Consider the following 22371-nt stretch of genomic DNA (forward strand, 5'->3'; position numbering starts at 1 on the left):
CACCTGTGTTGTGTGTTGATTATTGTAGACTCACAAAGGAAATGTCCCTTATTTGCCTTACATTTTTGAATGTGGACAGCAGAGGACAAACTGATACTGATATGAATGAGGTAAATATTAAATGAGGGTATGTAATGAGAACACAAGTGACCATCTCATAGCCACATATTTCCAGATATGAATGCTAATACGCCGATGGCCGGATGATAAAGCTTTTGGGAGTTGTGAATCTTTTGGGATTAAAGAGAACACTGAACTCACATTGGTGTAATTCTACAAGGGTCACACTTAGCTGACAAGATAAGTTAACATGTTTAACATGAAGGAAAAGCGTTTCACAAAAATTGCAGGTCATGATGGGTTTTAAAAATGTGTCTTACACCAGAGTTTCATCATCGTCTACCCCCTCTCTCTCTCTCTCTCTCTCTCTCTCTATCTCTCTCTCGCATGCTCTCTCTCTCTTTTGGGTGCTGGTTGCCCATAATTTATGATAAAATGAAATGTTTAGGTGTTTTTCTACACCTTACACTACTGCAGCAGTTTTAAAAATATATATTTTTGCGAGGCCGCAGTTTGAAACAAAGGATATATTAAACAAGCTGATGTGTCAGGGTCGGTGGTGATTCACACCAGAGTGCGAAAGGTTCAGGTCTCTCTCATGGCATGTGTTGAAAAAAAATCTACAGTGACTCGGTCAAATTTACATTGTAATGACGCAATCACGTTGTGTTCTTGGAAGTGAAGGAGCCAGTGTTTGGGGAGTTTGACCCATATTCGGGGACAAGCGGTGGAATGTGACTGCGCTTTACTCGAGCATTTCAATCTCATGCAACTTTAGATTTCTACTCCACCACATCAGAGGTCAAAATTGTACCTTCTGCTCAAACTGCATATGTCTGACAGCTCTAGTTGGTTACTTTTATAGATTATAATTTTTCATATCCATTCAGCCCAGCGAGAACCAGATATCTCCAAATTGAGTGAGTGTTAATGCTGGTGATGAGCTTAAGGAGGAGGTGTTCCTTTATGGGTTGGGATAATTCTCTTACTTCTTAAACTAAATAAACTATTCAACAATACCTTCGGATTAGCTGGAAAATAAATTGTCACAAAGTTGAAACCAGGCCTTTTTCTCTGAGCCCGTGAGAAGTGAACTTTATAGAGATTAGACAAACATGATGATCTTGTAGAATAAATATTGCTGTAGTTAAAACTAACCAATATTATATTTATTATCTACAAAAATAACCAGAAATGGGATATGACTCATTATCTACTCACCGTCGATTCCATGCTGGTGGAAAGTCAGGTGAGGTCATAAAACAGTGCTGCAGCATTCTCCTGAACAACTGAAGTAGATGGAGACTTGTTTTGTAAGATAAAAACAGTCAAGCAAAAACATGCAATGGCTTTATACAGCTCATAATAATGGTAATCCTATTCTCTGTAAGCCCTGGAATCCCAACATTTTGAACAGATGACTTTTAAATCATCACAGTCCAGCTCGGGCACTCACTGCATACATGGTGAGTGCTAACGCTTTTAGCTTAGCGGCTAATATAAAGATTTCAGCTTTAAAGAGGGTGTAAAAAAAGTTTACTCAAGTCAATTAGGATCTTGGGGCTCCTGGAGATGGAATTATAGCATTTTTTTTTTTGGCTGAATGTTGTATGTCATAAAACAAGTCCCCATCTACTTCAGTAGTTCAGGAGAACGCTGCAGCGCTGCTTTGCTGTGAAGCTTCAGAAATGTTTTGAAACTAAGAAACTTCACCTGACTTTCCATCGACATGAGGGTGAGTAGATAATGACAAAATTTAAATTTGCGGGTGAACTTATCCTTTAATGCAAAGGCGATATTAATCCCAAAACATTATCTATAATAGTGAAACACTGAGCGGAACAATTTTACTGCAGAATGAGTTACACAATAATGTTTTGAATGCAGGACTTTTACTTGCATTGGAATATTTTTACAGCGTGGTAGTAGCATGATTACTTAAAGGTGCAGTATGTAAGAACTGGCCACCTGTCGCATTCATACTCAAAGCAAATAGGAGGCAGCATGCAACTACAGTGACCGCTAGTTTCTGCTAACCGACACTGCTGTTTGGCTAGTTAGCTCAGTTAGCCGTGCAGCTGGCAATCTGAGCAGTGAGCTTGGGAGCACTGGGAAATTCTTGGTGCTTACACCACTAGCTGGTTAGCATGGTGACTTCAGTAAACGTCTCCCTCAACATAATGCAAAGACGTCACCAGAAATGATATTCCTTGACTCATTTTAAAGAATATTTTCAATTAAAATTCTTACAGACTGCATCTTTAGGTAAAGAATTTGAATATTTCTTCCACCACTAAAGGGGTCTGAAGGTCAGGATATCTTTGCATCTGCAGCACCATTTGTGGTCTTTCTCTTTTTTCTCTCTCTCTGTCTCTCGCAAGGCCCCCAGATTTACTGCAGTGCCGCATTAAATGGCTGGAGTGTTCCTTTAATATGGTCTCGATACTGTGACTGTATTGAGCATCAGCCTTCACAAGGTGACAAACTTATAATGTATTCTTTACAAGAAAAAATGCACAACAAATCATTATCCAAATGCAATTACATCATTTTCATTTCATCATGTTTTTAAAATGGTTTTTGTTTTCAGTCTCCTGACTTGCTGATTATTCCCAGTTTCAAAAAAAAAAAAAAAAAATGGAGCATCCTCCGTATCATCTTCCACCATCTCCTTGAGAGAAACAATCAGTCTGTGTTGTTTGACTACCCCCTGGTGAGAACATAAGGAACTGTGCGACGCAGAGAAAGGTTAACTCAGAGGTCCGCATCACTGAGCGCCAGAGTGACGTGATGTATAGGCTCCAGTTGCCCTCACTTTGGGCTGCTGTCAATAGTTTTCTGAGAGCAGATGAGGTTCATCTCAAAAGACAAGAATTTAGGGAGATTGTATTTCAAGCCAGAGGGGTCACCCGTCCCATTAGCCTGTTAGTGCTGAGACTGATGGGGGGAAAAATCCTGCGGGAGAAGTGAAGCCTCGGTGTCACTACAGGTCTAGTGTAGGTGAGGGCTGATCTGTGCTGACACTGGGTATCAAGGAGGATGGTTAAAGGATACGATAAGCCACTACTGAGCATTGCTGAGATGTCACAAGCCTAATTCAACAAAACAGCTTTGACAAGAGAAGCCCCGATGACAACTGCTGTGTCATTTCCCCTCTGACTCTGTTTCTCTGACATCCAGGCCAGGTTTTCTTCATGCGGTGAGTATTTTCCCTTTACTTTGGGCTTCTTTCTAAGCTCATGTATTACTAAACACTGCTGTTTGGTTCAAGGTTGTTCAAAGGGGATCACGACAAGTAAAAAGGGTAAAGTTTTAATATCACCATGAAACTTCCCCAGTTGATGACTTAAACTAAGATGATTATTACAGTACAGTACGGTATTACATGTTTGCTGAAATGTTATGTTTTGATATGCAAATGAGGCATTGGTTAAAGCATCATAATTAAGAATGCACTAATTTGCATAAATGTCCAGAACAGTGAATACAGCCAGGTTTCGAAAATGATTATTTCATTGCATTCATATATTAGAGTCAAAGGTTTTTTATGGAGTAAAGGTGTTTGATATTTCTTACTATGAGAATCCATTTTCCCATTAAAATGTTCAGAGTAGTTATAAATCAGGCTATGAGGGATTTATGAACAGACACCCTTCATTAAAACCATCACAATACAGACGGGATGAAACTGAAAACCTTTGTGTATGTAAGTGCTGCTTAAGTGGATATTTCTGGCTGAGAGTGTGAGGAAAAAAATCTTTTTGAGAAACGTTATGTATTGTAAACTTTATTCAGCATAAAGAATTATCATTCTTTCCCCTATGTTAAAGTGTCAAAGCCCAAAAGGGAACGAGGCTAAATTGGTCAGGTATTCTTAGGCTTCGTTCTGGCTCATGATAGTATCTCATTGTGAATAAAGAAAAGGCAACAAAAACAGGAACATAAAACATAGCAGGATTCTAACAGTGGGATACTGCGTACTATTACATGCAAATAGACATGTATTTAGGTTAACAGCTTGAGTGCTGACTAAAAGCAAACCAAAGCTTTAACCATTTTTAGCTTGTTGTACTTTGAGGTAGGTTTAATGTGTGTTAGTGTAGTGTAGTTTGTGTATTTTATTGTGTTTTCATGACACTGGCCATTGAAAGCTGTATATTTTTTTTGTAAAAGCCCAACTAGAGACAAGCGTTGAAAATGAGCAATAGCTATAAATTCTCTGTGCAACACATCAGTTACATTACATTACATTACACATTACATATGTTGAACTGCATCGTCTCTATTAAATTACATTTTTTTTAAATAATGTACAGTATTTCTTTACTTTATTTATTAAGTAGATGTATTCATCGTATCCAGCAGCTGACAGTCCCTGCTGCTATTTATCAGAGATATATTTTGGATATTTTGATATTTTGAAATAAAAGAGAGAGAGAGAAAAAAAATATCCTTCCCATGACGTCAGCGCATACGGCCAATCAGCGCCATGGGAATCTCTCTCTCTCTCTCGCTCGCTTGATCGCTCTCTGTGCGTGCGTGCGTGCCTGCGTGCGTGTGTGTCAACTAGTTGTTAGCTAGCGCTAGCTACCCAGTTAGCTAGCCTGTGGAAACATTTTAACATAGGCACCGTTTATGCCAAGAAACAACAGTCGTTCACCATGAGAGAGGACCCCCGCCCCCGCTGCGTGTCCGTGTACCTTTGAAGCCAAAGAGGATGGGGGACTTTGGGAGAACAATGATAAGTTAGCCAACGCCAACAGAAGAGTGAAGCTACAGTTTTTGGACACTGGCGATTGCCTTGCTCGCTAGCATCCTGAGCAGCAAAGCTCTGAGATTTTGTAAGGACTGGATGCGGAAGGAGGATATGAGACAAGCTGGACAGCTAATGCTAATTGTAAGCTATGCTGGGATCCAAATGTGGAAAACATTTCACTGTGAGCACAATTATCAAATATATCGAGCTGAGCTAAGCTAACAGTAGCTAATGACGATCTACTGACATTAACCTAGCGACCAGCGGTTAAGCTAACTTGTTGTTGCAGGCTGGCGTTGCAGTTACTCAGTTAACGACAGGGACATTACCCAGGTTGAAATGCTGATGGAATAGCTATATGCGGCCTAGCATTAGCCGGTAACTAGCGTCATGCTACCTAATGATGTTAAACGTTTGTTAGCCAGTTTGAAATAGAGTGCCCCCGCTGTCGATTATGTTTCCACATTAGCCGAGTTGATTGAAGGCGGTGGTAGTAGAATGGATCGAATTTGACCGTTTATAGATATTCGTAAGCTAGGCTAAATAGTCTGTTAGCTTGCTAATGTCAATCAGAAAACTTAATCTAGCTGGTACAGCAGTGGCCTGGACATGAAGATAGGGAATTGTAGGCTCTGCCGTCGTGTCTAAAATCTAAAAAATCTAAATACTTTGTCATGTAGCTCACCTTTTGTTTCAGTTTGGTTAGGAGACATCGGCTGAGAAAAGTTACACTCATTTAATCGTTATAATGACAGTGTCAGCTCAAGTCATTCTCACCTTTTGAGTTCAGTGATCAGTTAAAAAAAAAAAAAAATCTGCTAGTAATTGCTATGATCTCATGTGGAAATTAAGTATGTGGTGTTAAATGGTCATGTTTTTTATCAAACACAAATGTAGCCCCATTTATAAAGCTGATGTTTTGGTAAATTATTTCAAGATGAAGTGGGAACTGTAGTGTGTAATAATGATTATGTGGGATATAAGTAAGTAAACAAAGACAACTTGAATGATTATTTGAATTTACCTCCACAACTGATATGTGCATGTGGATCGCTAACTCTGCTCTACTACAGCATCTACACTTAATATGTGATTTTTCAGTATAATTTCATGAAGGGCAAAATGCGTAGAATGAATTTCCTCCCACTAAATGTACTGTTTTAGATGTAGCTTGATTCAAGGAAACAAACCAGTTGTGATTTGTCTTACAGATGAATGTTTTTTCATACATTCGGTGGGTTACCAGTGTGCCAAAAAGTCACTCTCCTGATTACCCAACAAGGATTAGGCTAGAGTGTGGCAACGTCGGTGCAGGGAGAGAACACATACTGGCACAAGAATATGCAAGGACTCTTTACCTCCACTGAAGTATACATATCCAAGACACATAACTATTGTCCTTGATGAAACAGTCTTGGTTAACCTGCCATCCCCAATGGAAGTGCCATCATAGACACAAGATACTGTGGCTCGAACTGCTGCACAGTTTTTTGAGCCTTGCGGGAAGCGTTTCAGCTTGTGGTCGAGCCTGAAGGTGGAGATGGGTTCCCAAGCTCTTCAGATACTGCGGCAGGGCGTGTGGGCTTCGCTCACAGGAGGCTGGTATGTGGACCCCCATCAGAGCACGTTTTCCAACTGCTTCCACCTCTACCTTTGGATATTTCTACTGGCCTTCCCCTTTCTGCTGTACATGGTAAGCACATTTTCACAACAGGTTGACAAACCGCTCCATTCAGGCTTATGTCCGGAAATGTCTTAAGACATTTCCAGATGTTATCAAGCAGAATTTTTTCTACTTACTAGACATGACAACTACACAAGAAATTTACACAATACACTAGAAACCACAACATTACCTCATATTTAGTTCTGTAATGTAAACTGTATGAGAAACTGTTCAAAGATTGAAAATGAAAGACCTGTTCGAATACGGCAGCATTCACAAAATGAGATGGCATGATGTTCAGTCTTGATGTTGTTTTAGTCGCCCTCATTTGTACGAGCTATGTTAACATAAACCAACTTTACGCAACCTGGTAGGTGGGGACGACTAGACAGGTTTGAGTCAAATCATCAGTTAAAACCAGTCATTTATGAAAATGAAATTGAATGCATCAAAATTAGCATTTTAATCCTCCTTTGTAACTGCAAACTGCATGCAAAACAGCACAAACCGAGGTAGTGCATAGTTGGACGAGGAAGTCTGCAAGATCCATTCACAGCTGATAATGTGGGGCAAATATTTAAAATTTGCTGTCTGTCAGAACATCTGTGGTTGCATATTGCATTGTGTTGCAAAGTTGCTGTTGAGGCCAGTAGGAATGGTCAGATTTTCATGAAATATACCCATATTTATGAATAATTAATCTAAAATAACTTTTTAAATTGTATTGGTACTTAGTTTAATGTTAACACCTTTCTTTTACCGTCTATGGTAAGAAATTATTTGATAGAACTATCTAGAAGCTTCCTCTTTGAAATGAGAAATGGAAATTTGGTTTCATTATGATAAGAACATGGAGACAGATGTGTTTGGTTTGATGTCGTTTTTGAGCAATTATCAAATAATTGGCAGTACTCATTTTTAGGGGTGTCACGATTTTTGTCACTTTTTGGAGGTTAGGGCAAATAGAAAAAAAATATTCACTAGAAATAAAGATCCTAGAGTTCAACAAAAATATGTCCCCTCAGGAATTCAACAAGAAACAACAAAAGTTAGCAATTCTGTGCCTTACAAAGGTTGTTTTTTCCAATTTTTCTGAGTAAACATCTTCTTGAACAGATTAATAAAGGATCTCTGGCAATGTTATCAGTTCTGTTCAGTTCACTTATTCCCCATGAGTAAGCTCTCTTCCCAAACAAATCAATAAAGGGTCTTTGAATAAGAAAGTAAACCTCACATCCCAAACAAAGTTGAAGTTTCCTCCACAACAAGTCAGTTGATCTTCCTTGTGCAGCTGCATGCTACCAGTAAGCTAGCTGTGTCCTCTTTTGGTGTAAATTGGCAGAATTAGACACAAAAAAATACTAGGAGTGTTGCCAGTCCTGCTTTTGATTTCGATGAACGGAATTGAAACCTTATTTCGATCGATTTTCGTTTCAGATCCAAAATCATGACACCCCTACACATTCCCTGAGGTGGACTGAGTTGTTTCATATTTAGTCTCAGTTTCTGTCATTGTCTTTTCACTCTCTCAGGCTCTTCCTCCCAGCCTGGTGGTTGCGGGCGTGTACTCTGCTGTGGTGGCCGTCTTTTTCACAGCCATTAAGGTGGTTAACTACCGGCTTCATGCTATGTTCGACCTCGGGGAGATCATAGAGAAGAAGCAGGCCTCACTCACAGCTGATGCCCCAAAGACAGAGGAAGGAGATGAAGGGTCAGGTGCCCATGATGGAAATCAGCACAGGTCAGAAGATGTTTTCTGGCTGAGTTTTGTAGAAAGATTATGGAATCACATTGTTGTGAAATGCTGAATTCTTTTTTTTAAATTTTCTGTGTGTTAACTTCTTCATAGGGATAGTCATGTCGGCGTAGAGATGACTGTGTTTCGGAAGGTCAACTCAACACCCCCAGTGCGCTGTAGCTCCCAGCACTCTCTGTTTGGATTGAACCAGGTGTCGGTGAGGATTACCATATTTTGTCATACAGTGACTTCATTCTTCTACCCCTGCTGTTTCAGTAGGGGTAGGCCTTTTTCAGGCCCTAACTATTTATTTACTTTTGAATTGTTCTTATTCTTCAGGAGTTTCTGCCCCAGCTGGAGGATTCAGGGGGAACTAAGGGTAAGTTTCTGAATTTTATGTTTTTGTACTGCAGACCAGAATTGCCATGTTTTTATTTTAAACAGTTGTTAAGCGCAGCGATTAATCAATAAGTCTGTTTCAAGTAATTACAAATAAATTAAATGTTAAGGTCAAAATTTCTTTGTTTCCAGCTTCTTAAATGTGAATAATTTCTCGTTTTTGAACTCTGTTTATTTAAGATGGTAAACTGATTATTTTTGGGTTGTGGAATTAACAATGTATTAGAATAAACATCTTGGGCTTTTTTGAGACAAACCAACATTTTTTACCTTTTTCTGACATTCCATAGACCAAACAACAAAGTGATTAATTGAGAAAATAATCGATAAATTGATTGACAGTCAAAATAATCACTAGTTGCAGCTCCAAACAGTTGCATATAATGTATAATCTTGATTGTTTGTGTACATTTTCCTTAAATATTTGTAGTGACATCTTTTCCTTTACCACAGATATCAAAGAGCTAATGCGGGAACAAGGCAGCAATAATGTGATTGTTACATCAGCTCACCGTGAGGTGCTACGCCAGAGTTCCCAGGACACCATTAGTAAGTCTGTTACTACTGAGTGAACAGAAACAAGCATCATACACACTGAACAACATCTAATCCTGCCTGTGTGCAAATAAGTCACTGCTCAGGAGCCCAGGCTGTAGGCATGGCATTTGATTCTTTCCCTCAGGATTTATGGTAGCGCATTTAGATTTATAATAAGAATTTAAAAAACAACAGCTCTGGGTCCTGAGAAGCAGAGTTAAAACCTATGTCAAAGCTATCCAAAGTGCATTACAATCTGATTTTGGTTTGTGTTAACGTACAGGGGGTCCTAGTGTGGTCCAGTCCTGCATTGCTGCTGCTCTGGGAGGGGATTTCCCTGGTCTTATGGGAATATCTGGAGTGTCAGCTGGATTTGGAGAACCTGGAGACTGCTTGTCTATTCCCCCTTCACCCTCCAGTCAAGAAGATGGAGGCGAGAAAGAACAGTTGCAGGAAGGAGAGTTCCCAGAACAACTGTCTCAACAGAGTCCTGAGGACAATGGGTTGGGGGCTTATTCTCCCCTCGGCCCCTCTGCTGAATCTGGGAGCCTGGGGGACACTCCCCTTAGCCCCCTTATAAAGAGCAGCTTAAGTGAGGAGCTGAGTGAAAATCTGCTGGGTTTAGGGCTTGACCCTGTGGCATTTGCACCTGGGACTGAGCACCCAGGCAGCCGCAGTGGGGTAGCACTAGCTGCCGGATCCACTGACAGCTGTTTCAGTGCAGGTGGAGCCACCACAGACCGTGAGACACTAAGCACTGTTAGCAGTTACCGCAGTGAAAAAACGGACTCTACTCAGCTGGAAAGTCCTTCATTCAGCCAGCCCCGGCCTGCAGATGGACAGGCTTCTGCTTCAGCACCAGCGATGGGCTCCAGTATCCCCAGGCCTGCAGACGATCCACCAGGGCAGGGTGGCAGTGATACGGACAACCTGTCAGACAGCGTGTTACTGCGCTCCCCTTCCAAAGAATTCTCCCTCAGCCAGGGGCTAGACAGGACACTTGTTGAAGGAGAAGATTTGCCCCCTGTACTCTGTGATATTGCACAGCCCCCTCCTCTCCAGAACTCTTCCCCTTCAAGCAGTGGCCACTCGGAGGTTTGTGATTTAGACAGAAACGTACATGTTCCTCCTCTACCCCCCCCTCGGCAGGCCAATTCAGTGCCCTCAGGGCTGGCCCTGGGTCTAGTGTGTTCAGAGCCTGCTTTGCCCATATCCTCTACGCCCTTTTTACTGCCTGACCAGCCTGCTCTGCAAGCCCAGCAGGTTGTGCGCCCTAAAGACTTAAAGCTGCTGCGGGCCAGCGGCAGTAGCGTGGGGCACAGGCCAGGCCGAAGGAAAGCTCCACGGAGGCGAGCTGGAGCAGGAAGCAGTAGTTTTGACTGTGGCTCTTACAGGCGTCACCACAATCATAGGCAACACAGAGATTACATCCCGGTGCGCAACCGACTGGGCGCCAAGGCTTACAGTGAAAGTTTGTTTGAGGATTCCAGTGACGATGATGATGGCAGCGACATGAGCGCTGGCTCCAGCCTGGGCTCTCAGCGGCGATACAGCTCAGACGACGACGATGACGATGATGACTCGAGTTCCTCTACCTCCTGCTACTCCCCGGACCTCGCTAACACTGGCATTACATCCCCGCTCCCCACTGCTGCTCAACTGCCCACTCCAAGGGAAGGGGACTTACCTGAAACTGCTGGCCCCTCACATTCACGTGCTGCTCAGCGCTCTTCAAGCACAGCAAGTGCTAAGACTCATGCAAGAGTGTTAAGTATGGATGGGGCAGGTGGAGGCCAGAGCAACACGTCGGCTATGCCTTCTACTCTGCTTACAATGCCCTCCACCTCCACCCCTGCACCTCGCACTCTCACCATCTCCAAGTCCGACCTGGAAGCTCGCACCATTCACACTGACGGCTTCCCTGGAACCCATCATCATCGGCTGGATTCTCTCGGAGGGTCTTGGACTGGAAACCAGATGGGATGGAGGGCAGAAGAGCTTGTTGAAGAGGGAGCTGTTGGAGGAGGTGAGTTGAAGGAACTTTACAGGTTTACTTTAGCTGGTTACTAGAATCTGTTTTTTTGTTGAATTACCTCCTGGTGTTTAGTGGAGATGAAGGCGGAATCCTGGGATGGAGGAGTGTTCTCATTGTGTTTTGTAGTAGCTTATTCAAGTAACCGGCCTTGGAAGGGGACACCCACTAACTCAGTTGGTAGAGTAGGTGTCCTTTGTCCTTGCTGCATGTAACCTGTTATTTTATTTTGTCAACAAATACGTTGGGAAATTATATCTGTAATTTAAGCAGTCTTTTGCCATGTCATGAGTAGCCATAAAGTAGAGATGGCCAATATAAGGCCGATCCTAGCATTTGTTCAAGATTTCAAAATATCAAGATACTGCCTAAAAATATTGTGACATTATTATATTGCCATATCACCCAGCTCTACCAAAAACAGTTGACTGTAGCCAACACAGCCATGTAGAATATCATCATTATTGTGCAAAAAATAAGTGATCATTTTATATCTATTAAAAAAATTGCATTCCAAAAATTGGAAGACGCTTGAAAAATAAGTTCATCTTTGAGGCTAATTTGAGTAACAAATGTGAAACCAAAACACTTTGTTGACTGACCTTAAATCAGTGCCATCTTCCACATTTATGAGTCATCCTTGTAGTTTACAAACTGTTAAATAAATGGGAAGCAGATTCAAAGATGAGGAAAAGAAACTGCCCTGCTACGTGGTGTATTAGTCATATTTTGTAATGTTTAGGCAACAGAAATATTTTCGGTGACATTCATGCATTACAGTATTTTTTAGTTATTTACATATTTTTATTTATATGGGGAGACCAGTCAACGTTGGCCTGGACTTTTGATCATTACTACTTGATTTTACGACGAAAAGATGCCATGCCAAGATGAGCATCTTTTAATTTCAAGCAGCCTTGTTGTTATTGGCTAGAAGCCGCATTAATGCCTCACCCTGTAAACAACTCACTGTAGAAATGGTGACAACCTTCAGAGGTGTTCTGTCTCTGGCAGACTTGCAGTGATGAGTTGCCAAACATTAGTACAGGGCAGGAGTCTTTGTTCTGTTGAAAAAGAACTAGGGCTGCAACTAATGACTAATCCACCAATTGTTGTCACAAAGAATTGTTTAGTGTATAAAATGTTAATGAAATTGTGAAAAATGCTCAGGATAGTTTCTCAGAGCCCAGAGGGACATCTTCAAATTGCTTCTTTCTGTCTAGTCAAAAACCGCACTTCATTTTACTATCATAAACAACGAAGACAAGCAACCAATAGATTAATTGACTGATCTGTGCAGCTCGAAACAGAACATGTACAGATAGGAGAATCACTGTTCTTTGCCCCTTTGGACTGGCAATTGAGAAATTATAACCAATAAGAGCGCGTGAAAAAAAAACCCCAAGAAGAATAAAATCAGTGACAACCACGCAATCAATAGAGCCTTATGTCATAGTTCGGTTTAGCTACACATAAATTTGGCAGTGTAAAGTTAGCATAAAGAATCTGTATATAAGAGCAGGATGAGCCCCCAGCAACCAGAATATCAGCACCGATCCCCTCATTTGATTCGATATCTATTTTTCATGATTTAGCTACATCACATTGATACAAATGTTGTTGAGAATTTATCCTATGAACACTTACATACATGGAATGTGCAGTGGTATTTAAGCACATAACAATAAACATAGTACGGACATAGATTTACAAAAATAACAAGTACTGTGAAAGTCAAGCATAAATGGAAAATACAGAAATGTACAATAGTGTGTTAAATTCAGATTATAGGCTTGAATATACGCACATAACACACACATTTTTTATGGCTAATGCATAATGATTCCAACATGATGGCTATTTAAAAAAAAAAAAAATTAGGCCTAGGCGTGCAAAACTGCAAGATTAATAAACGTCCTGCCCCACTTGGAAGGGTATCATCATTATGCATATTTAAAAATGCATATAGTACGCTGTGTCCCACAGCCACGTATGGACTCAGTACCAGATGCTTCATTTAAGGACAGTGCATCCACTTTGAGCACAGACTGCAATCTGCTTACTAATTCATCTGCACTGTTTGCATCTGCAGGCAGCTGGCAAGCTAACGTTGGCTACCTGTCAGGGACAGACTGAATAAAATCAAATACACACCGTTCACTCGAACTCCACGGCTTCATACCTCACAGCCAGATATAACATTACCTTATCAAACACAAACTGAGAGCAAAGTGTCTTTTTTTTTTTTTATTTACTCCCTCTCATAGGTGCAATGTCTAGAGTTCCTACGGGTCTGCTAACCATACAACTATCTTGCATAAATAAATAAATAAAGGTTACGATGCTCAGTTTTTATTGAAACTGTATTAGAAAGGTGTGGATCATTTGTATGCCTATCACCCTGATAGGTAGTTGTTTCTATTATTTTATCCACTCCATTTATATTAATGACAATACGCTAAATAACAGAAATTGGAATGACACAATACAGATGAATAGCACCACAATTTCATCCTCAAAAATGACCATGCAGTTGAATCATCAACTCTCTAACACAGAATACCTTCAAGAAGGGAGGGTTTGTTGCAGAATTGGGGGCCACGTAATTAACTGAAATCACAATATGGCTAAGTGCATCTAAATCTCAAGGAGCTGCCTTTTCTTTTTCTTAAAGTAAAATGTGTCACAAAACAGCATTATAATGAGCTATTGTATCTCTGTGGAGTCACCCTGGACTACAGATATTATTCACCATATGTAAGAAAACACTTTTGTTTGCTAAAGACCCCAACAAATGTCACATCATCACAATTTTAGATTTTCAGTTAAAATAAAAATTGTGATGCAAAAATGACCACTACCAAAAATAGTAAACCATACCACAAATGCAATATCGGTCAGAATGAGTGCCATATCAATATTAAGTTAAAACACACCCAATGCCAACCTCCACAAAACTCCCAAAAAGATCTGCAGCACCACCTGCTTAACTAAACACTTTACAGCTTGGTTTGAAACAGGACTGGATGGAAAACAAACAGAGTCAATCTCAAGTGAATTTCATTGTGAAAAATCTGCCAAATGGGCCTATTTCATCTGGAATAGTCCTGCACTGTCCAAACACTGAACAGAAATCTGTAATTAGACAGATGACTGTCGATCACACAGATGGAGCAGTATTCTTTGTTTGGACCTGTCTTTCGCTACAATGAAACAGAGCCAAGTATCCATAAAACCGCTTATCTGAGCCAGGAAATAATAAGATGATCAAATTTTGTTTAAGAAACAACATTAAAGCAATTTACAACAATGGTTGATGTTTATCATCACTGATAACTTAACAACATAATTAACACCTATCAAGATAACAAAATTAATACCTATTAAGTTCTGTAATAAACACACAACCAGTGAAAGATTATAGATTTTCTTCAAGGCCAGAATGCAGGAAGGCACTGAAGTCTAAAGGATAGAATGGAACCATGAATTAATGCATGTCTGAAAGTGTAAGAATGACATGGTCCAGGACGTGTTTAGCTGATTAAATAACACCCGAGGATTGTTTGTAGAATTTCAAACCAGAATCAAAATGCACTGAAATACAATAACAATGATGAAACAAATGTTTTATTAGATTAGTCAATCAGAATACAAATCAAATTAAAGCTGCAAGCAGCGATGAACGGGCCCTCGCAGTCCACACGCATTGAGGCATGCTGCCGTCGGGGTGTGCCGCGTAGATGTATTCAGGGTAAGACCCCCAACGTGTTTGAGCAATTTGCAGTAGATGGCAAGCTGTACGTGAAAGTTATGAGTTGATGGTTTTATGGCGAAGCATCAAAATGGACCGCATCACCAGGTGTGACGTAGGTGAAAGCTTTTGATAAGTTTTGCCCACAGATGCTACTTGCAAAGTTTGTTGCAAATGGGTGAAATGGCCTAGGAGGAATTGGAAAAAGTAAGTTTATAATTTTAATGTCTTATAGTCTTAATGGCTCATGGGGAAGTAGTCACCGGGGTTTCATGTCATTCAGACAGACCAATGTGGAGATATCCAACACTTCGCGTTCTTAGCAAAATGTACAGGAAGTTGTTATTTAATAACTTGAGTATTGTTTGGAATATCAAAATTCTTTTAATAACTTTTTGTCAGGAGAGTCCACAGATGCTGTGTGCAAAGTTTTGTGCAAATGGTTGAAATTGCCTGGGAGAAGTTGGAAAAAGTAGGTTATGGGCGTGGCCTATATGACAAGATTCAGCACAATTCAGTGAACGCGTGGATAAAGGTTTGTGCGAAAAAGTGTATGTGAGTTATAAGCCAAAACACACTTTCCTTGAGTATAGTGCCACCTAGCGGTGGATATTGAGGATGACAATAGATTAAGAATTTTTTTCGGCAGGTGTGACGTATATTCTACGTTTGGTGAGTTTTGGGGTATGTTTAGGCACTGAAAAATGCGATGATTTGGGACAAAAAAGCCGTCATTCGAAAAACAAAATGGACCACGCAGGTCAAGACCAGCTCGGGCTCTAATGATCCTTTAGCATAACTCTCATTTTAAATTGTTGATCTTAAGTGTCTGTATTGATGTTAGGGTATTTTAGAGGAAAGATCTATTAATTTAAATATTTGGTTAATGGTGCAATATCTACAAATTGGCCACCTGTTGAATTCCTGCTCCAAACAAACAGGAGGCAGCAATATCACCAGAGTAGCAACTTGCTGTGGCTGCCATTAGCTAGTTAGCTCAGTTAGCCATGCATCTAGTGGTGCAGATTGAGGGAGCACCAGGGGAGTGTTTCCACTGTTGTTTACACCATTAACACAGGAATGTTTGATGCGGCCTAGCTGGTTCACACGCTAACTTCAGTCAATTTCCAGAACACAAAACATAGATGTCAGAACGTCAGAACGTTTTTTTTTGTTTTTTGTTTTTTTTAATGTATGCAAATAAAACTCTTACGAATTGCATCATTGCTCTTATTCTCTTTGGGACATAAAATCAATCAATGTTCAGGATGCCTGTTTGTCGATGGCTGGTTTGCATTAACTACATTCTACATTAACATTGCACAATGGCAACAGTCAAATCCAGTCATACGATATTGTCAGACTGCAGATGCTGTCAAAGTTTTAATGCAAATGGTGCCTTGAATAGTGTACATTGACACTGTAATGTAACCCATTGATGTAACTGATAACCCTCCTCCAGCCATGGCTCCAGAGGATGGAGGCAAACACGACTCAGTCAGCAGTGTTAAGAGGACCCAGGCCATCCGCAGGAGACATAATGCTGGGAGCAACCCTACACCGCCCCCATCCACCATGGGATCCCCTCCCAGGTTAGTCCAGTGAGGCTAATAGCTGACACCTTATCTCAACTTGGCCTTTATTTGCCTCAATCTCTACCCAGCTTGCAATGTTCAAAGCTGTTGGCTTGTTTACACTATGATGGTTATAAGAAATATTAATCCTGATTTAAAATTGCTACTGTGGTTTGGGGGAAATATTTCTGGGGATTTGTTTGAAAATTAATATTCTCAGCAGGTCTTGGAGAAATGAATGATAAAACAATTAATTGCAACTACCACCAAGGGAACATGCCAGCTTCAGTGGGACAGATGGAGTTCAGTCTCAACACTGCCAAAATTAGATTTTACAGCTAAAGTTGGAAGTGTTTTTAACAGGTTTTTTTGTGTTTTTGTTCCTGAAGCCTTCAGGACCTTCAGCGGGCTCGCACCTCCTCTCATTCACGGACCCGCACACTTCCCTCAGCCTTACAGTTTGCCTCCTCGCTCCTGCTACCCCGCAGTGGCATCCATGAGGCCTCCACCTTCGACGACACATCAGAGGGGGCGGTGCACTATTTCTATGACGAAAGCGGTGAGTCAGCGGCGTTAAAAGGGACAGTTCAACATTTTGGGAAATATGCTTCTTCACTTTTATGTTTGAAAGTTAAAGGCATACAATGCAGGATTTGAGGATGCTTGGGTTTTTTTTGCCTTTTTGGGGATGTTTACGGATGTCAGCGATTCTGGAGAATGACAGAGCCACCAATCCCATATCAACTCAACGATCAACTGTTTTTCTTCGGAATTGCTTACTGTTCCTTTTAAATGATCTGTTTATGAACAGCTACTGACTGCATAGTTTTCCTTTTGAATGAGAAGATTGATACCGCTCTCATGTCTGTCCTTTTAGATGTTAAGCTTCAGCCAGTTAGCTTAAAGACCGGACACATGGGAAGCCAGCTTGTCTTGCTCTGTCCAAAGAGTAGTACAGAATCTTGTGTGTAAAAACGACAAGTTGGGGTTTTTTGGGGGGGTTGTGTGCCGAACTATTTCTTGGCCGGGCACAGCAACTTCCTGGAAACTTGTCACCATGATGTTGCCAGATATCCGGTAGAGACTTTTTTGGACAGAGCAAAGCTAGCCTTGTCATCTTTCCTTGTTATCAACTTCTCCATCTAACTAAGCATATTTCCGAAACACTTAAATTATTCATTTCATTGGTATGCATGCAGTTTTAAAAAAGACATTGCGTTGCACTAACAGTCATTTATTATGCTCTGTGTTTTTGTTTGATCGTAGTGGTCCATGTGAATGTGTCTGTTGTCTTGGCTCTTAATGCTACAGTACTAGATAACAAGAAACTGTTAATGTAGATTAGGAGTAGACCGATTATTGATCTGGCCTATTATCAGGGCCAATATTGAGCATTTTTACAAGTATTGGTAGTGTTTTCTAAGTGTCTGATTGGCAGTAAAAGGAAAAACAAGAAAAAATGCAAAGTGAATTTGCTTTCTAAAGTTATCAAATAGATGGAGTGGATTCAAAGTATTAAGTAGCAGAAATTTAAATACTGAAGCTCTGTACCTCCAAATTGTATGTAAGTACAGTACTTGAGCAAATTGTAGTTGATTACATTCCATAACTGGTTTTCCTCGACATTGATACTAAGGTTTTTATTTTTTACTGCAAATGTAGATCCGTTCCAGTTATCACTTACCTGACTCCTGGATTACTTATAATTAGTATCGGCCCTGAAAAAAATTCTGGTTTGACCCCTAATATAGATGGTAAAATTATCATATCTAAATATGATACAGAAACGGGATCATTGAACTGCTGTGGTTGCTTTACATCTATGATACTGTATGTCCCGATATGGGCTTTTAAGATTGATAAGTGAAGTTTCAATAATGTGCAGATAAAATGCACAGAAGGTTTTTCAGTAAATTACCAAACCTCTAACTACAGACATGATACAACAACAAGAATATAACAAAACTAAAAAACAAAATTCTCCCTCATGATTGCCTCTTCCTCCTACGTTTGTAGATTGTTCTGTTATGTGTTCAGTTTATGCAATAAAAATAAAGTTGAAGAGGGAAAAAACGCACACAAAACTGTAACATCTTTTGGCTCCACAAATATGTCTGTGATTAATTCCCTGTTGAAGTATCAGTTTCAGTTTTCTTTCCATTGTGTCCCAGGAGTGAAGCGGTCCTACACATTTGGACCTGCTGGAGGTGGTTATGAGGATCCAGTTCAGTGAGTTATAAAGTTTTAATTACCTGGTTTTTCTTTTTTTACAAGACTATAGGAGTTAATTTGCTGACTTAAAAACTGCAATTATATCCACAATGTTTGATGCTTGCAGGGAGAGGGAGAGACAGTCCCAGTCCTCAAGCTTCACCTCCACTGAGGTCCAGGAAGGGGCACCAGTGCTGTCCATGCTCCAGCCCAGACCAGTGGTTTTACAGGGCATGCAGGTGCGCAGGGTGCCTCTGGAAATGCCTGAGGTTAGCAGTCTTTTATGTTTGATTTGGCTGATAATTCCAGGTAGATAGTCATGTGACTTTGTCACCACTCTTTGTTTTTATTTCTCCTTCTGAATTAATCTCTCACCTTATTTGTAGTTTGATCTGGACCACGAGTCGCTACAAGAGTCCCAGGAAAACACTCTGATGATTGAGGAGAAAGCCAAACCCAAGCAGTACTATCGCTTTTGGGTGCTTCCTGGGAAGTGGCTGAGGGTTCGATATGATCGATTGGCTCTTCTGGCCCTATTGGACAGGTAAACCAGATTGTTAAAGTGGAAGAGAGATAATGTCCTCTTTGCCCCCCTGTTCTCTAGGACAAAGGATGCATTTTGTTCTCTGTAGTCCATAATATTTACCAATATGTAATGAACAATGTGCGTCAGTGCAACTGAGCTAAAGTGTAATCCCTGCTTGTCCTTTTGTTTTTTCTGCCCTATGTTATAAATGTAGAACCCGGTTCTCTGGCTGTAAAATCCAGATAAAGTGATGAAATATTTTCCTGTTACAGTTTAGATTTTAACACTGCAGTATGATGTGCAGCATCATTGTACAACTAATTAATAAAAGTTCTGAGACACTATATTACCATGGGGCTGATTCTCAACACAGTATAAGCTTATTTTATTATTTTATTTTATGATATGAATTGTTCTGCTTTCTGTTTCCAGAAACCGCCGTGTGGGAGAAAATGTGTTTGCTGTGGTGCTGGCCAGTCTGGTGGCCTTCTTGGGGTTCCTACTGCTGCTCCAGGGCTTTTTCAGGGACATCTGGGTCTTCCAGTTCTGCCTGGTCATTGCTAGCTGCCAGTACTCTTTACTGAAGGTACTGTAGCTCTGGATTTCAGAAGTGAAATGGATTCAATCTCATTATTTATTTATTTGATATTGATCTTGTTTTCTGTTACACATGCCTTAAGCTGGACGGGGAATGTATGATTTCATTGATCTTGGTACACATTGCACAACCAAAACCTAAAACTGCCACGTTTATACTGTACGTTTTAATCAATCCGCCAGGATGTGGGTGCTCACATTGAACCCCCAGTGGTTTTTGTTTGGTTCTTTATCATTGATAGTTATGTTTTAATCCAACAAGATGGCTGTATCCTGAAGAATTTTGTCCAGAAAAAAAGATAGAGAGGTGCTCTTTCTTCAGTTAATTCTACTTTGGATAGAAAGATAATCAAATAGACCCACAGATGGCTGAGAGGAAATCAGAACACAATGTGGTTTGGCTATTTTGCCCTGAAGTTTTATTTGTATCACAGCACATCCTCTGTCACAACTACAGTGTCAACAACATGCAAAATTCTGCTCCAATAATATTACATCCAAGTCACTACAACACTACATAACAGCCCTTTTGACAGCAGCTATGTGGGAAATCTGAGTCGAACTGCAAGACAGGCAAACAAAATTTCAGGCCTGCCAGAACAGAAACAATAGGATTGTTGATCATTCTTGCAATTTATCGGGCGTTCTTACATCAAATATCAACCAGTCTGGTGGAAATTTTCATTTCTAAAATTAGTTTGAGGTTAATGAAATCTGACTTAATCTGTACAGCTTTAAAGAGTCAATTGTACCTTTCCCATACTGCATTAAAGCCACATAGTTTTTTCTATTGTATTCATTATACAGTATATTAGCATTTTTTAATGCAAAGTGTATGTGAACCATATGAATCTTAAATTTCTTGCCTCTTTGTTTTAGAGTGTACAACCAGATGCAGCTTCTCCCATGCACGTAAGTACTGTTTTCCCTTTTTTATACACTCAAATGTCCTCAATCAATGAATTCAACCTTGTTAACATCTGTAACTATGGCCTTTCTTTTTATCTGTTATTTCACAGGGCCATAACTGGATCATTGTGTACAGTCGGCCAGTCTACTTCTGCCTGTGCTGTGTGATGATCTGGATCTTTGACCTATCTGGGCGCTCAGGCAGCCTGCAACCCGTCTCCCTGTATGGAGTCACCTTCTTCTCTGCACACTTTCTGCTCTGTGTCAGGGATATGCTCATTGGTTAGTTTTTATGCACAACTCTTTACGTCCCCGTTGTACTTGCTGTCCAAGTCACAGCAACACCTCAACAATATTTGATACTGCAGTGGGATTAAATGTTCTCTTTTGTGCTCCACAGTGTTTGCCTTGTGTTTCCCGGTCATTTTCCTGTTTGGGTTGCTACCTCAGGTCAATACTTTTGTGATGTGTCTGCTGGAGCAGATCGACATGCACATTTTTGGTGGAACTGGTAAGAAAAAGATGTAAAACCTGGGAAAATAAACTGGGAAACGGTTATAGCATCTTGAAACTGTCTGTTTTGGAGCTCCACAATATATTTGTGTTTAGGTTCTGCCTGATATTCTCTTTGTGTCACCTGTTCCACAGCAACTACCAGCCCCCTCTCATCTCTGTTCAGCCTCATACGCAGCATGTTGGTAGCTGCTCTGTTGTATGGATTTTGCCTCGGTGCAATCAATGTAAGTGGAACAGAGACTCTCTACATGAAAGTGAAGTCGTGTCTGTGAGGTATTTCTGATCAAAATCAATATGGACAGCCTATAATTTGATATTATGTTGTTGTTTTTATATTAGGCACCGTGGGGGGATGCCCATGTGCCAGTACTGTTCTCTGTGTTCTGTGGCCTGCTGCTGGCCCTATCCTACCACCTCAGTCGCCAAAGCAGTGATCCCACCATCCTGTGGTCAGTATTTTGTGTTTCATAATGTCAGTAATGATCTTGGATATCATTGAAAATCTCACGTTTAATTCCGTGACGGATTAACAGTTGACAATCTACATGTAACTGCTACGAATGGACTGATATGATTTGTTTTAGGGCAAGTGAAATTTTTAGGCTTTGAGTCTATTTTCTTCCATCTTACATGTGTAATTAACAGTAATTTCATAGTGAGCTCCAGGTGCTGCAAAACACAAGAATCCCACGCACTGAAGTGTGCTTGAATGCAGCCTGTGTAGACTATGATGTTTTTTGTTGTAGTTCTTATGGTTCTTTTTTGTTGTTTTGTTTTTTTTTTATTACCGCCTTCCATCAGGTCACTGGTCCGGTCAAAGTTATTCCCAGAGTTGGAGAACCGAACACCAGAAGAACCCCCTGTGGAGATCAAAGACCCTCTTCCAGAGAAGCTGCGTAACTCTGTGGTAAAGATCACTGCTCACCGGCCTGCACACACTGCAGTTTCACTTTTGATTTCACCATGTCAGTAATTTTAAACTCTCTTTGCTACCTCTTTGCAGAAAGAGATTCTTCATTCAGACCTCGTCATGTGTCCCCTCATGGCTGTAATCACCTTCGCCATCAGTGCCAGTACAGTTTTCATCGCCCTTCAAGTT

General features: G+C 40.6%; 1 protein-coding gene across 4 annotated transcripts in view; it reads left to right on the top strand.

Annotated features, from left to right (window-relative positions):
• Nucleotides 1–4593: 4593 nt before the first annotated feature.
• Nucleotides 4594–22371, top strand: part of LOC115594111 (pecanex-like protein 1) — a 29794-nt gene continuing 12016 nt past the window's right edge. For 2 of the 4 annotated variants that reach the window (XM_030437914.1, XM_030437916.1), the window contains exons 1-20: nt 4594–4957; nt 6028–6509; nt 8015–8223; nt 8332–8437; nt 8560–8599; nt 9073–9168; nt 9440–11182; nt 16402–16531; nt 16903–17072; nt 18685–18742; nt 18852–18993; nt 19111–19268; nt 19683–19836; nt 20727–20759; nt 20867–21038; nt 21157–21267; nt 21405–21496; nt 21612–21721; nt 22074–22179; nt 22276–22368. In XM_030437914.1, the coding sequence (XP_030293774.1) occupies nt 6357–6509; nt 8015–8223; nt 8332–8437; nt 8560–8599; nt 9073–9168; nt 9440–11182; nt 16402–16531; nt 16903–17072; nt 18685–18742; nt 18852–18993; nt 19111–19268; nt 19683–19836; nt 20727–20759; nt 20867–21038; nt 21157–21267; nt 21405–21496; nt 21612–21721; nt 22074–22179; nt 22276–22368 (3876 nt within the window). In that variant the 5' untranslated portion in view covers nt 4594–4957; nt 6028–6356. Of the gene's footprint in view, nt 4998–6027; nt 6510–8014; nt 8224–8331; nt 8438–8559; nt 8600–9072; nt 9169–9439; nt 11183–16401; nt 16532–16902; nt 17073–18684; nt 18743–18851; nt 18994–19110; nt 19269–19682; nt 19837–20726; nt 20760–20866; nt 21039–21156; nt 21268–21404; nt 21497–21611; nt 21722–22073; nt 22180–22275; nt 22369–22371 lie in introns of all 4 variants that reach the window. The other 2 variants (XM_030437915.1, XM_030437917.1) reach the window with 2 other exon arrangements.

The sequence above is a fragment of the Sparus aurata genome, chromosome 13 (assembly GCF_900880675.1).
Source record: "Sparus aurata chromosome 13, fSpaAur1.1, whole genome shotgun sequence".
Lineage (NCBI taxonomy): Eukaryota > Metazoa > Chordata > Actinopteri > Spariformes > Sparidae > Sparus > Sparus aurata.